The 12,667-nt window shown below is 39.8% G+C and overlaps 1 protein-coding gene across 6 annotated transcripts in view; it reads right to left on the minus strand.

Annotated features, from left to right (window-relative positions):
* Positions 1–298: 298 nt before the first annotated feature.
* Positions 299–12,667, minus strand: part of LOC309586782 (interleukin-1 receptor type 1-like) — a gene marked incomplete at its 5' end in the record, with an annotated part of 29,146 nt that continues 16,777 nt past the window's right edge. For 5 of the 6 annotated variants that reach the window (XM_082304263.1, XM_082304261.1, XM_082304262.1 and 2 more), the window contains 5 exons: positions 299–3,663; positions 5,156–5,320; positions 6,387–6,530; positions 8,138–8,283; positions 10,793–10,913. In XM_082304263.1, the coding sequence (XP_082160389.1) occupies positions 3,287–3,663; positions 5,156–5,320; positions 6,387–6,530; positions 8,138–8,283; positions 10,793–10,913 (953 nt within the window). In that variant the 3' untranslated portion in view covers positions 299–3,286. The remainder of the gene's footprint in view (positions 3,664–5,155; positions 5,321–6,386; positions 6,531–8,137; positions 8,284–10,792; positions 10,914–12,667) is intronic. The other variant, XR_014227438.1, reaches the window with a different exon arrangement.

The raw sequence follows: 12,667 nt of genomic DNA on the forward strand, positions 1-12,667 counted from the left end.
GACAGAGCAGAGCCAAGCTCACGGCTCGCGTTTGCCCAGGCAGGGCGAGGTGGTTAGTGCTAATGTTGTGCCAAGACCAGACTGACACAACGGTTAATGAGACCCTTTCCCCCCACACACATTCAGCAGCCTGAATGAAGATCTAATATAGCACTCTTGTTTAAGACACTTCAAGTCAAGAGTGTTTGCCATTGTTCATTCTCAGCATGCTTTAGTGGAGGAATGAAGAAAAAAAACCCAGCACTGCTGTAAGAAAAAAATATGTAGTGCCTTTATTGAATTAAAAAATGGACCCTTCTTCAAAGTGCCTTTACATAACACACATGAAAACTTCAACATCATTTGTATAAATATATCAAAAGGAACAAATATTTTTTTAAAAAACAGTATTTTGGCTCAGTAAAATAACTTTCCTATCCCTCAAGGTAGGGATAACAAGTAGCAGTTTTTCATTCAATCTATTCCAGTCAGCAAAAATAATTCAGGAGGCCTGAGGTCGCTGGAACTCTGTTGGCTGGCCTGCATACTGCGAGCTGTCAAGGTGGAAGTGCAAAGGCAGTATTATACCCTAGTCCTCAGAGTACAAATACCATACTTCCAGCGTCTAGTCTTCACATTTGATATAGGGATCTTCTTACAGAAGAGTTCTGTGAGCAAACCGTACAGCTTCTGTACTACTAAATTCTTCTATCGATGTGAACCATAACAATTAGCCTTGCTCAGATGGATCTCAGCAACTTTAGATGGATCTCAAGGCTCTCTTACCCTACAACAGGCTGTCACTGAACACACACCATATTTAAAAGCAGACTGTGTGCAACAGCTAAGTGAATGTGCGTCTTCATGACCAGAACTGATCCTCCCTTGACACTTCTGTCTTGACTAAAACACAGAATGAGAACAGAATATAAGCATGTGCATTGGTCTATACATACCTAACGTTCATCGATACAACACTCGAGTACCATAACAGTTTGAAACAATCTGATGTTTGAAATGCACTTTTTTCCCTCCTATCCTGAAATGAAGAGAGTCTTATTCCATTCTGGCCAAACACATACTCAACTCACAAAGTTCAGAAGGCCCTGTCTCTCAGAAGTACAACTTCAAGTCTCCAGCATACACCGAGGTAACCAAAGCACTTTAGGTGGGAGAGGAACATATTTCCACTGGTTTTGTTACTTATCAGGCAGAACATGAGGGTCACACCATCGCACGTTCACTAGGCAGTTCTTCCGTGGGATGGCACCTCAGACTATCAGTTTTGTTTGGTTGAGGATGGAGGCATAAGAAGATAAATGCTTGAGCCATGAAAGAAGAAAAAGCCAACACTGCAGTGTCAAAATGAGTAGACAAATTCTGAAGGATGCAGAACATGAGTTTTTTCAGATGAAAAAGCAGAGATATCAAAGGACCCACTCAAAGGGAAAATTTCTGCCTAATATTGCATTAGCAACAGCCTTCAAGGACAGCTTAGAAAGTGATGGAGTCTGACACAATAGTCAGTTGCTTGTTCCAAGATAAGGGAGCTGCACGGGAAAAGATAGGCTGGAGTCTGAATAGGAGGAGAGCAAAAGGTGCTGCACAAGAGAAGCTGATAGGGCACAAAAAGGAATTCACAGTTGCACGCAGCAGTTAGAGGCAGTAACAGTCAAATCCTGAACTTCAGAGTTAACAACTGTGACATACATAACTTTTTTTTTTTTTTTTTTAAAAAAAAAAAAAAAAAGGAAAGAGAAAGGATTCAACATGCACAGTAAGTTATAACAACTTCCGTTCCTGAGCAGCTATTCGGTAGCTGCGACTCCAGCCTCAATTCATCCAGCCCCAGCCAAATTCAGTACAGAGTCAGCTCAGATTCCTTACATCATCAGGGCACAGGGAAAGGAGAAAAGCAAGCAGCTGCAGGGGGTAACACAGGACATCTCTCTCTCCCCCTCGCTTTAAGGAGTACTGGGCAACAATGCTATTTTAGCTCTATTTTCTAAACACATCTGGAGCCAAAAAGAATGGTTCCACCACCCCTTTTCTTCTCCCATTGCACTCTGAACCCTCCAGGAACCAGATAAACTCACTAATCTGGGAGAAAACTATCCCAAGAATGATTTCTGCCACATCAATCTGTTCAGCCAGCTTCAGCTTTCAGAGCTGACAAATGCTAAAGCCAGCACCCTGGCTGGGAACAGGAGGGAAGACCTGCTCTCCTTCAGCAACAGCAACCCACGAGAAGTGGGTGCCCTGAAGTCCCTTGATCTGGTCCCTAAGGTAAGGCAGATGAAGCCAGCCATCCTGTACTCCCCATGAGAGAGTCTCTGTCATTAGCTAATTGTTCCACTTGGGGTAATATAAGAACAAATATATTAAGCCACTTAACTAGGAAAAAAAAAAAATCCTTTGAAGATTAATTTTTTTACTCAGTACAGCATTACAATGGTATTTTTACAGTGTCTGCATGGGAAAATGGAAAGTGGTAGATGCCCCATCCTTGGAAACATTCAAGGCCAGGCTGGATGGGGCTCTGAGCAACCTGACCTAGTTGAAGATGTCCCTGCCCATTGCAGGGGGGTTGCACTAGATGACCTTTAAAGGTCCCTTCCATACCAAAGCATTCTATGATTCTATGAAAAGTGACTAAAAATGGTACAGTTCTTTAAAATGTAAAAAAGATCAGGGAAGAGTATTTATGCTTTGTCAGGTTCAATAGCACTTTTGGGGGGCTGGGATTGTCTCTTACCTTTTCTCTTGGGTGATTACACACTGATGCAGTAACACAGAAGGATTTATCTTTCAGCAAACTGAGCAAGGCAAATAATGAACTTGTAACAAAAAAGTTGTGTCACTTCATTAAACAAATTGAAACAAAAACATTTACTGGCATCAACCATGCCCATTAGATAATATCACAATTATAATTAATATAGTTCCCTTCATATTCAACCTTTAATTGCAAAACGCAAGTTTTCTGGTTTTTTGATAGTTTTTTTCCTCTTCCATTTTTAACACCAAAAGAATTCCACCAAATCACAGTGCAAGTCTTGGAAAAGGCCTGATATACTTCCTACGTGGTTTCCATGTCATCACTGTGCTACTGACGACATTTCAAGGCATCCTGTTGATCTGGCCAGAAATAAAAATGATTCACATCTGTAGATGAAGTTGTAGTACCTTCAATTCAGAAAATTTGGCTAAGATTGTCTGCGCAAAACAGATCCATGTGACCTTCAATCAATCCATCACCAACTATGTGAACTGAATTAGTCATTAAGTGTCATTTTTCTTTTGTTATTTAGGGAGAATTAAAGTCTTTTGGTAACAAATGCAATCCTGATGAAGATCCATTTTTTCTGGATGGCATGTGGTAGCGCACTTTCTTCCAGAATCTGGTACTTGCTGAGTGAGACCTTTCTGAGAAGTCCCCTTTCCATCGGATAGTCCCATGCTTTTGCTTAATATATTTGATGGATTCTGGCATGGTTGCATAATCTTGTATTTTTTGAAGTTCAATGAGAATTACTTTAATGCCATCTTGGATAAGAGCATTATACATGGCTATCTGCTTTTCAGACACATCTTCTAGAATACTGTAACAGGAGGGTTCTGGTACTAAAACAATTATCACTCTTCTACTTTGACGGATTTTTTCATCAGCAACACTGATCACAGCTGTAGGGAAAAAGATTGTGCAAAATTAAGGCTGTATGTTTCTATTATTTTTGTTACCAACGTGTTGCAGCTGGTTCATTCACTGTTTGATATTTGAGCCAACACACTTTACCTCACAAACAGGGACAGGATAAGAGCGTGCAAGCAGTTACATTGGGCTAGCCAACAAGTAGAGATTTGGCCAATGCAACACAATGATGCCATCAGACTGCATGTCTATATTCTTGTTTTGCATGAACAGAGAAGAGCTACTGTCTACTACTTATCTTGCTAATGCCATTTTATTATCATCATAGGTACAATTGCAAAAAAACAAGTTCCAAAACCATAGGCCTAGATAAAACTATGACCTTTTTCCTTAAACGGCTTGTTCTGATATGCTTAACTGTTCTTTGTTACATGTAAGTGGAAGAGAAAGCAAAGAATCCTCCCTTCAACGGCATTCCAGACAACTAATTCTAAACCAGCAAAATACGGTAAATACCACACAAAAACCATACAGGTTAACCCTAGAACAGACTATTGCATTTTTTCAAGCTAGAAAAATAAAGCAGCACTTTATATTCTACTTCTCAGGGAACTCTTCCTTCTCAAACCACTGCCAAAAGCCTTCAGATGTAAAAAAGTGATCCACAAACCACCTCATGTAGGTTTGTTCACACCCATTTTTTTAAAAACAAAACAAAACCAAAAAAAAACAAAACACACTTCTATTTAAGGCCTAGTCTGCAAACTTATTCAGTCTCAGTATTATCTTTTTAAAGCCGTAAGACCAGGAAGGATTCAGACGACTTTCATCATTTCGCCTCACATAAGCAGTCAATGGGACAGACTTTGCAATTTTCAGTGTCAGACGCTAGAAATTTAAATCTGATGCACATATGCACACAGAGAAAACCTCCACAAGGATTGCAAAGCCTTGCAAGGAAGGCAATGCTTTGTAAGAACTTTCACTAGGGACAAGTAGTCTTTGATACAGCTGATCGTTCCTGATAATTTAGTGTTGCTTTGTATTCTTTTTTTCCACCTGCACCGTCTAAGCATCCATTATACCCTTTATTGGATTCTGCTGGTTTGACAGCAATTCTCAGAGTAAATAAAAATGAAATAGTAGAGAGGTCATCCTGTTAAATAGCACCTCGAAGCAACGGGCTCTTTTCACACCACTCACGAGACCTACTTTTCCATGTTTCCTGCCATTAGTCATCATTCACAACCACAATTTCAACTCCTCTTCCCCTCAGCATCCTTCCATCTCCAGATGTCTAGGTTAGCCAGACATTGAAAAAAACTGGAAGAGCTAAATAATGACAAGGGAAAGGCTGAGATAAACAGACTTCATGGGAGCATCCATCAGAGAGAATAAGAAAATCATAGCTCATTCGGCGGTGGGAGATATTTAGAATCACATCCGATTGATTGCCTGTTTCTGAGTTGTATTTGCAGCTGCCAGTGAGAAAACTCAAGTGTAATTTGTCTTCAGATAGCTTACCTTCTCCTGGTAAATCATCCCTCCCAAATATGAAGAGGTTATATCCACACTGTCTTTCTAAGACCTCTGGCAGTATCTTCAGAGCAAAAATATCTGATGAATACAAGCAGCTCTCTCTGTTCTTTGGATACAGAACATAAGCATCATAGATCTTCCCATCTGAAACTAAAGAGTGAGCGATAGGAGTAATATAAAAATGGATTCTAAAGACAGAAAACCAAGCAAGCAAACAAACAAACAAAAATCTCTAAACTCTGTTTTTTCTCCTCTTGAATCATTGTTTTAGGTCCTAATCCTGCTATTATCTAAACATGTATAATTATACTAAGCCTGAAATATCTGCAGCATCAGGCCTTCTAGAATTCAGTATGCTGGATCTGAATAGATAAGAGAGACATGAAAAATTAAGTAGATTTGAATATTTTTTTTGAACTCTAAATAAAAAAATGTTATTACTCAGTCATCTGGAAAACAGCGGTTCAAGCAGTACAACTGAATACTTAAAATTCGGACTGCCATATAACTCATATGTCATTTTTGTAACCTGCAGTTTCAAAACACAGCAGCCGCTTAGACACAAAAAGAAAACCAAAGTATTTGGCAAATTTCAAGGTCTGAATTGTGTTAGATATTTTGGAACAAACTTTTCAGAAAGACCAGATTTAAAAGACTTCAAAGAAGTCTTAAAGAACTTCAATACCTCTAGAAAATATTTTCTGTTTCTCTAGCCATGTACCTCCTCTCAGATGTTTGGAAATGACCCATACTTCAGCATACTCCCATAGACAGCACCCCTATCAACATTTTTCTGCATGCCAAGAATTTACAGAGAGTAAAATAATCAGAAGTGTCTTCAAATAGAAAACAAAAGAAGGTGAAATTTGTGCTGGTTCATCTATGGAAAATAAAAACCACCCAACAATTCCACTGTATTACTGCTTTCTGTAAGAACAGTAATTAAAAGAAGCCTGAACAACTGCTATCAGGACAGTATTCAAACCACTGAAGTGGGTCTTCAGGGAAAGGAATGATAGTACTGGACTCCTGGAAAGTTGCTGATTTTTCCCCTGTAGATGCTTTTGTTATCTGAACTGATTCTATACATCCTAAAAACATGTTATCCTTTCAAAAATCCCAAGGAAGACTGATCACAGTCCACAACGTTAACTCATTGCTTTGCAAGGGAAGGTGGAGGCTCATTACAACACACAGCACTGTTACACAAATGTACCTTTTTTACCGAGGAAGGGATGGCAGGAGTCCCGATACCAAAGCACAATATCAATTTTGAAGATCTTGTAGATAAAGAGAATAAAAAATACTAAAAATACCAAAGAAACTCCTCCTCCAATTAAGTAATGCTGAATGTTCTGAGCTGTAGTAGAGTGGAATAAGAAGAGAGAAAACAAACAAAACAGTTATACACTAGAACCGGAGACAGACAAAAGAGATGTTCAAAATTGTTTAGTCATTAAAATATATTTAAAAAAAAAAAGGCATGAATGAATAGGACTGAAAGTTTTTCATGCATGCTTTCTGCAAATACTGTTATTTGACAAGCCTACTTTTATCTTTCAGAGAAAAGATACCTTAGCAATGTGACAAATGAGGCTACTCTTCAGCTGAAACACCAAAATATTGACGTATATCACAGTGCAGCAGTAGAGCAAGAACCTTGTACAAAATTTTATCAGTCAGAAAGCAAGAAAGTCAGAGGTGGGGAGGTGATGTCCTGACCATGTAATTCTCCCCAGACCAACCAGCTTTCCGTTGTCTCTAGCCTCTTCGAAGATCCATCATTGAACCTACTAATTTGTTGTCCTCAATAGATTTGTTGTCCCTAAAACAAACAAACACCCTGCACAAACTGCCTTTTTTATTTCATGCATATTAAAGGATTTCTGAGGTTATAATCCTACCCTGACAATCTTTATGAAGAACTTATAGTTATGTAACAAGATAGAGCTCAGATCCACTTTCAGTCAATTATTTGTTTACAATGTGGCCAGTTAAAGGTAAGTTTGAGAATAACATTTGTCAAAGGATTGGCTCACAGTTGACAAAGCCAGCTCAATACAAGCTCAATAGACCAGAGGTTCTTCTGCAGCTAAATTGAAAAAAATGGGCACTTACAAATCTAGTGATTTGCTTTTCTGTGTATCTGTTTTTAAATAAAAAGAATTAACTTCTTCAGCCTTGCATTTGAGTTTTTAAAGCTCACTTTACCTTTAAGTTCATCTACTAAAAAGAAAATTTCATGCTAGCCAGCAATAGGTCAAACTTATCCTTGTCTCTGAGCACAAGACTGGGGTCTCCAACAAGTGCCAGGATGCTCCCAATCAACATGCATGAGCCTATCTACAAGGCAATAACACAGCACGTGCATCAGTAATGGGAAGTCCATAACCTTTCCAAGCAATCTATTTCATTCCTTCACTATCATCACTGTTAGACTTTCTCCTACTCTATAAATAGATTTTTTTTTTCTTCTTTCTCCTGGCAATCTGAGCCCATTACTTGTTACTGAAGGATAAGACAACCAGGTCTGCCTATACATTCATGTCCTTTTGACAGTCTGTTCCACACTTAGTTATGTCTTCCCCCCAGCTTTTTTAGGCAATTGTCCATTTTCACTGCTCCTCTAGACACATGATCTCCTCTGATCCACATCCTTCTTTAAGTACAACTGTGTAAACTGAAGCACAGTATTACACTGAGGTCTCATACTTCCTTCAAATAAACTGGAGACTTTCATTAGTATTTCCTAAAATACTGAATGAGAGAAGACAAAGCAAATTAAAAGTGCTATTTTCTTTAATTTTGCTAAGAATATGACAAAAAATTCACAAAGAAAGGTATTGAGCTGCATTGCCCCTTTGCACAATGGTCCATCACGCAGTTTTAGCTCCAAGTAGGGTGTTGTCAAACTAAGTGACAAGTAAGCATCATTGATCACCATTTTATCAAGATGAGATCTCTTACCTGGGCGTTCCAATTTGATGTAGGCTGTAAATTGTTGAGAAGCATATATGAAGTGACAGAAAAATTTATGAGCATAATCCTTTACTTTTACTTCTGAAATGTTAAATTTTGTTCCAGATACAGCAAGTCCATGAGGCATCCCCTCTCTGTCATTTAAAAAAAAAGGGTAAAAAGGAAACATCTGTAGAGAAACTGACATATCAGTGCTTAATATAGGATAGATTCATCTATCCACAAATAGAAGAACATTCATTTTTTACCTCTATAAACCTAAAAAGCCAGTGAAGCACAATAAATATCACCCCTGTAACAAACAGCTTCATGACCAGAGGTGACTTGGCATTTTCCATACACATTGGGTGGTTGTTTTGGTTTTGGGTGGGTTTATTTGTTTGTTTGTTTGTTTGTTTCTGGGTGGGACAGACTACACCATTAGCAGTTTTGCAGATAATACAAAACTCAAAGGGATGGCTGATACAAGGGTCATGCTGCCATCCAGAAGAACTGTGACAGGCTGTAGAAACTGTCTGACAGGTACCTCATGAAATCCAAAGCAAAATGTAAATCCTGCACCTGAGGAGGAATGACCAGTTCCCAGGCACCCTGGACTGCATTAAGAAGAACGCTGCCAGCAGGCTGAGGGAGATGATCCTGCCCCTCTGCTCAGCACTGGTGTGGTCACACCTGGAGTAGTGGGGCCAGTTCTGGGCTCCCCAGTATAACACATGGATGGATTTACTGGAGCAAGTCCAGTGCAGGGCCGTGAAAATGATTAAGGGAGTGGATCACCTGCCATACAAGAGAGCAGGGACTGTTTGGCCTGGAGAAGAGAAGGCTCAGGGGCAGGTGGGGGGAGGGAAATCTTATCAATGTGTGTAAATACCTGATGGGAGGGAGTGGAGAAGAGGGAGCCAGGCTCCTTTCAGTAGTGCCCACTGACAGGACAAGAGGCAATGAGCACAAACTGAAACACTTTCACATCTGAAATTCCATCTGAACACTTTTTTATTGTCAGGGTGCTCAAACACTAGAACAGGTTGCTCAGAGAAGCTGTGAAGTCTCCATCTGTGGAGATATTCAAAACCCAACTGGACACAGCCCTGAGCAACCTGCTCTGTCTGACCCAGCTTGAGAAGGGGGGTTGGACTAGACAATCTCAGGAGATCCCTTTCAGTTCTAACTTTCCTCCCAGCAGAGGAAGAGTTACCTCCTAGGTGTAAGCCCTCAAGTCCATACCATTGGCCATGCCTACAGTGTGCTTTGCTACTAGCAAATGCTCCACAAATTTAATTGCTGAGAAATTGCTACTATTTTTTTAAATAAAACATTATTATTACTATTAGATTAATTTCTCTGATACCGGATAACTTTGAACTATTAATCCTAATTAGGACTTGCACAGGATGTATTTTGCACATCTCCATCTCTGGTATGGGAAAATTATCAGGCAGGATAGTGATTAGAAATGGAGATCACTTCCAAGCAAGCCAAAAATCTTAACAGAGAATTGCTTTAAGTTAAATATATTAAATACTTTTCAGGAAGATGTGTTTAATAGCAGCACCAAGTTGGTTTCAGAAGAAGCTGCAGTTATAATAACTTTAAACAGAGAGCTGCACATGTGTCTTAACTGTTGAAGCTGACAAAATTCATGCCCTAAAGAATAATGGACTTAGTTGTGCCTTAGACACCATAAGCTGAGGCCCTAATATTTACAGGCAAACAACCAAGTACACAGTTCTATAATGAAAGTATAACACCTATAATGAAAATATAATCACCTTCCCTAAAGGAAGTTGGGGACAAAGCAGAACTAAGATTCCTTCTGGAGGTCAGATACAGAGGAATGAAAAAGATAGTTTTAAAAGCGGTCTGCAACATAACTCTCTAGCCATATTTTGCACCGATGATGGCACTTCATGGAGACGGCAATGCTTCTGCATGAGTGTGAACTGATCAGCTGAGATTTTTTTTTTCCTTTCTTCTTTGCACTACATTTTAAGGGTTATAGTTAACAGCAGTGAATGATACAATGAGACAGCAAACAGTATATCCACACTCTGCTACAGCATAGACCAGTCACTGAGTAACAAAGGTCCTGCTCTCTCAAAAGAAATTGCTGGTTTTATCAGCCTAATTTGTGTTTAAATTTCCTGAACATAAGAAGACCCTAAATGTCCTGCAACAAGAGCTTCTGCTTTGTGTCCTTGAGGATTAGCAGCTGTGTCTGTACTTAGAAAAGGACCAACTTCACAAATAAAAATAAGTGGGATGATTTTTTTGTCTTGGAACAATCTATCCTTCCCATATAAAATGCTAGAGGGCAGGCTTTAATCTATTAGCAAAAAGGACTGCGTAAGAACAAATGCATAAATAAGCCTTACAAAATTCTATGTTTCACAACAGTATTATAAAAGCCTACATATGATTGCTTCATTACATTTTTATCAGATACATCAGTATTTATAATAAAATGCTTTTTTCTTTTAAAATCAAGCAGTAAGAGTATAATGTACTTGATGCAGACTTCTAATCAGTCTTTCAATGACCACTGACATCTGACTAGTAGTCAACTTTATGGTGAATTCACTGCAAATTACTGCAGGTTACTTCACCTAGAAATGCACTTACAATTCAATGTATAAGGATACTTACTCATAAAACTGTTCCCTGTAGGTGCTATCAAAGCTATCAACATCCTCATCATTAACTTGCCAGAATGGAATCAAGCCATTTATGCCACTTGATATATTACATTCCATAACTACATGAGAGCCTACAAAAAACATTTAAATACAGCAATTGAAGGTCTTGTAACAGAAGCAGGATCAAGTGATTAGGGAACAGCTAGGGAAAGGAGGGATATTGAAAAACCCACTTACCTTATGAAAAGCAGAGACCTTAAAAGTCATCCATTTGTAATCCGCACTTGGGTGTTCCCAATCTGGGTACAAATTCCACCCTAAATGTAGGTGTCTAAATGTTCATGTCTACATATGAGCTAGATGTCTAACCCAGTAACAGAGTTCAGCTCTGCTGGAGTCCACTCACACTAAAGTAGACACCTGGACCTTATCAACTGAATGGCTCTCCAGACTCCAATGACAGATCTCAGCACTCAAACCAGTTGCAGGTACACAGTATGGTGACATCTGAGATGCTCTCCAGCATCCAAGGCATCTATACGGAGCTGGGAGATAATACTGCAGACCTTCATGAAACCTGCACTGCTAGAGTAGACAGACCACCCAAAACAGCATGAGACGTCTATGTGTAGGCAACTGAATTGAGCCCCTGTTGATAATAGTATGAATTAAGGCCCCTAGCTCATACCCGTGCATAGACAACTACACCCTGGAGCATTTTTAGTGACCATGCATATCTTTACTCCAGATCAGAGTCTTTTGGCCAACACTGTCCACTGGGATGGTTTCTGAATACCCTCACACTCTGCTCCCAGAGCAAGCTCACCTGTCACTCAGCTCCTTTGCCACCAACAGTCCAGATCCTACAAAATGCCTCAGTATTAAGACAGCAAGCCAAGTTGCAGCATATATTTATTGCCAGTGTACCTCAGAGGGCTCCATTTACAGGCAGGTAAGCAGCTTTCTTGGAGTCCTTTCCTTCTGTATTTTACCCATGGAAGTTATGATTTGATAGAAGGTGGGCTCTCAGTTCACCTACGTAAAGATCTCAGTGTTTCGTTTCCTAGAACCACATCAGATCTAGATGCTTCCACCAAGGGACAGTCTCTATCAAAAGTATGGAATAAACCTTTAGCTCACATGCAAAGCAGTTACTTGAAAAAGAGTTCACATAGAAATCACAGATGCTCCCCAATCTCTTCCCTCATGTCCTTCCACCACAATAATGGTTTTTTTCTAAAGATGTGGTTAGCGCATTGCACAGCAATTCAAAAGGAAGAAAACGTCTTAAGTGTTCTATGCCCTCGATTTCTATACATTTATGAATGTACCATTAAGTTTCTGCACAACCCTCTCCTGCCATTTCTCATTCAAAAATACAGGTGTTTCCAGGTCCATACAGGTTTTTCCAGGTTCTGCCTCACAGGCAGGCATCTAACAGGAGACAAGATTTTTTTCCCAGCATTCCATTGAAGGTACCAGCCAGAGAATATTACTTTTGAATGTGTGGTGGGTTGACCCTGGCTGGATGCCAGGCACCCACCAAAGCCGCTCTGTCACTCCTTTCCTCAGCTGGACAGGGGAGAGAAGATGCAACAATAGGCTTGTGAGTCAAGATAAGGACAGGGAGAGATCACTCACCAATTACTGTCACAGGCAAAACAGACTCAACTTGGGGAAATTAGTGTAATTTATTACCAATCAAATCAGAGTAAAGAGAAATAAAACCTGAATCTTAAAATACCTTCCCCCCGCCCCTCCCTTCTTCCCAGGCTCAACTTTACTCCCGATTTCTCTACCTCCTCTCCCTACAGTATTGCGGGGGGACGGGGAATGGGGGTTGCAGTCAGTTCATCACACGTTGTCTCTGCCACTCCTTCCTCCT

The sequence above is a fragment of the Platalea leucorodia genome, assembly GCF_965183815.1.
Source record: "Platalea leucorodia genome assembly, chromosome: 2".
NCBI lineage: Eukaryota > Metazoa > Chordata > Aves > Pelecaniformes > Threskiornithidae > Platalea > Platalea leucorodia.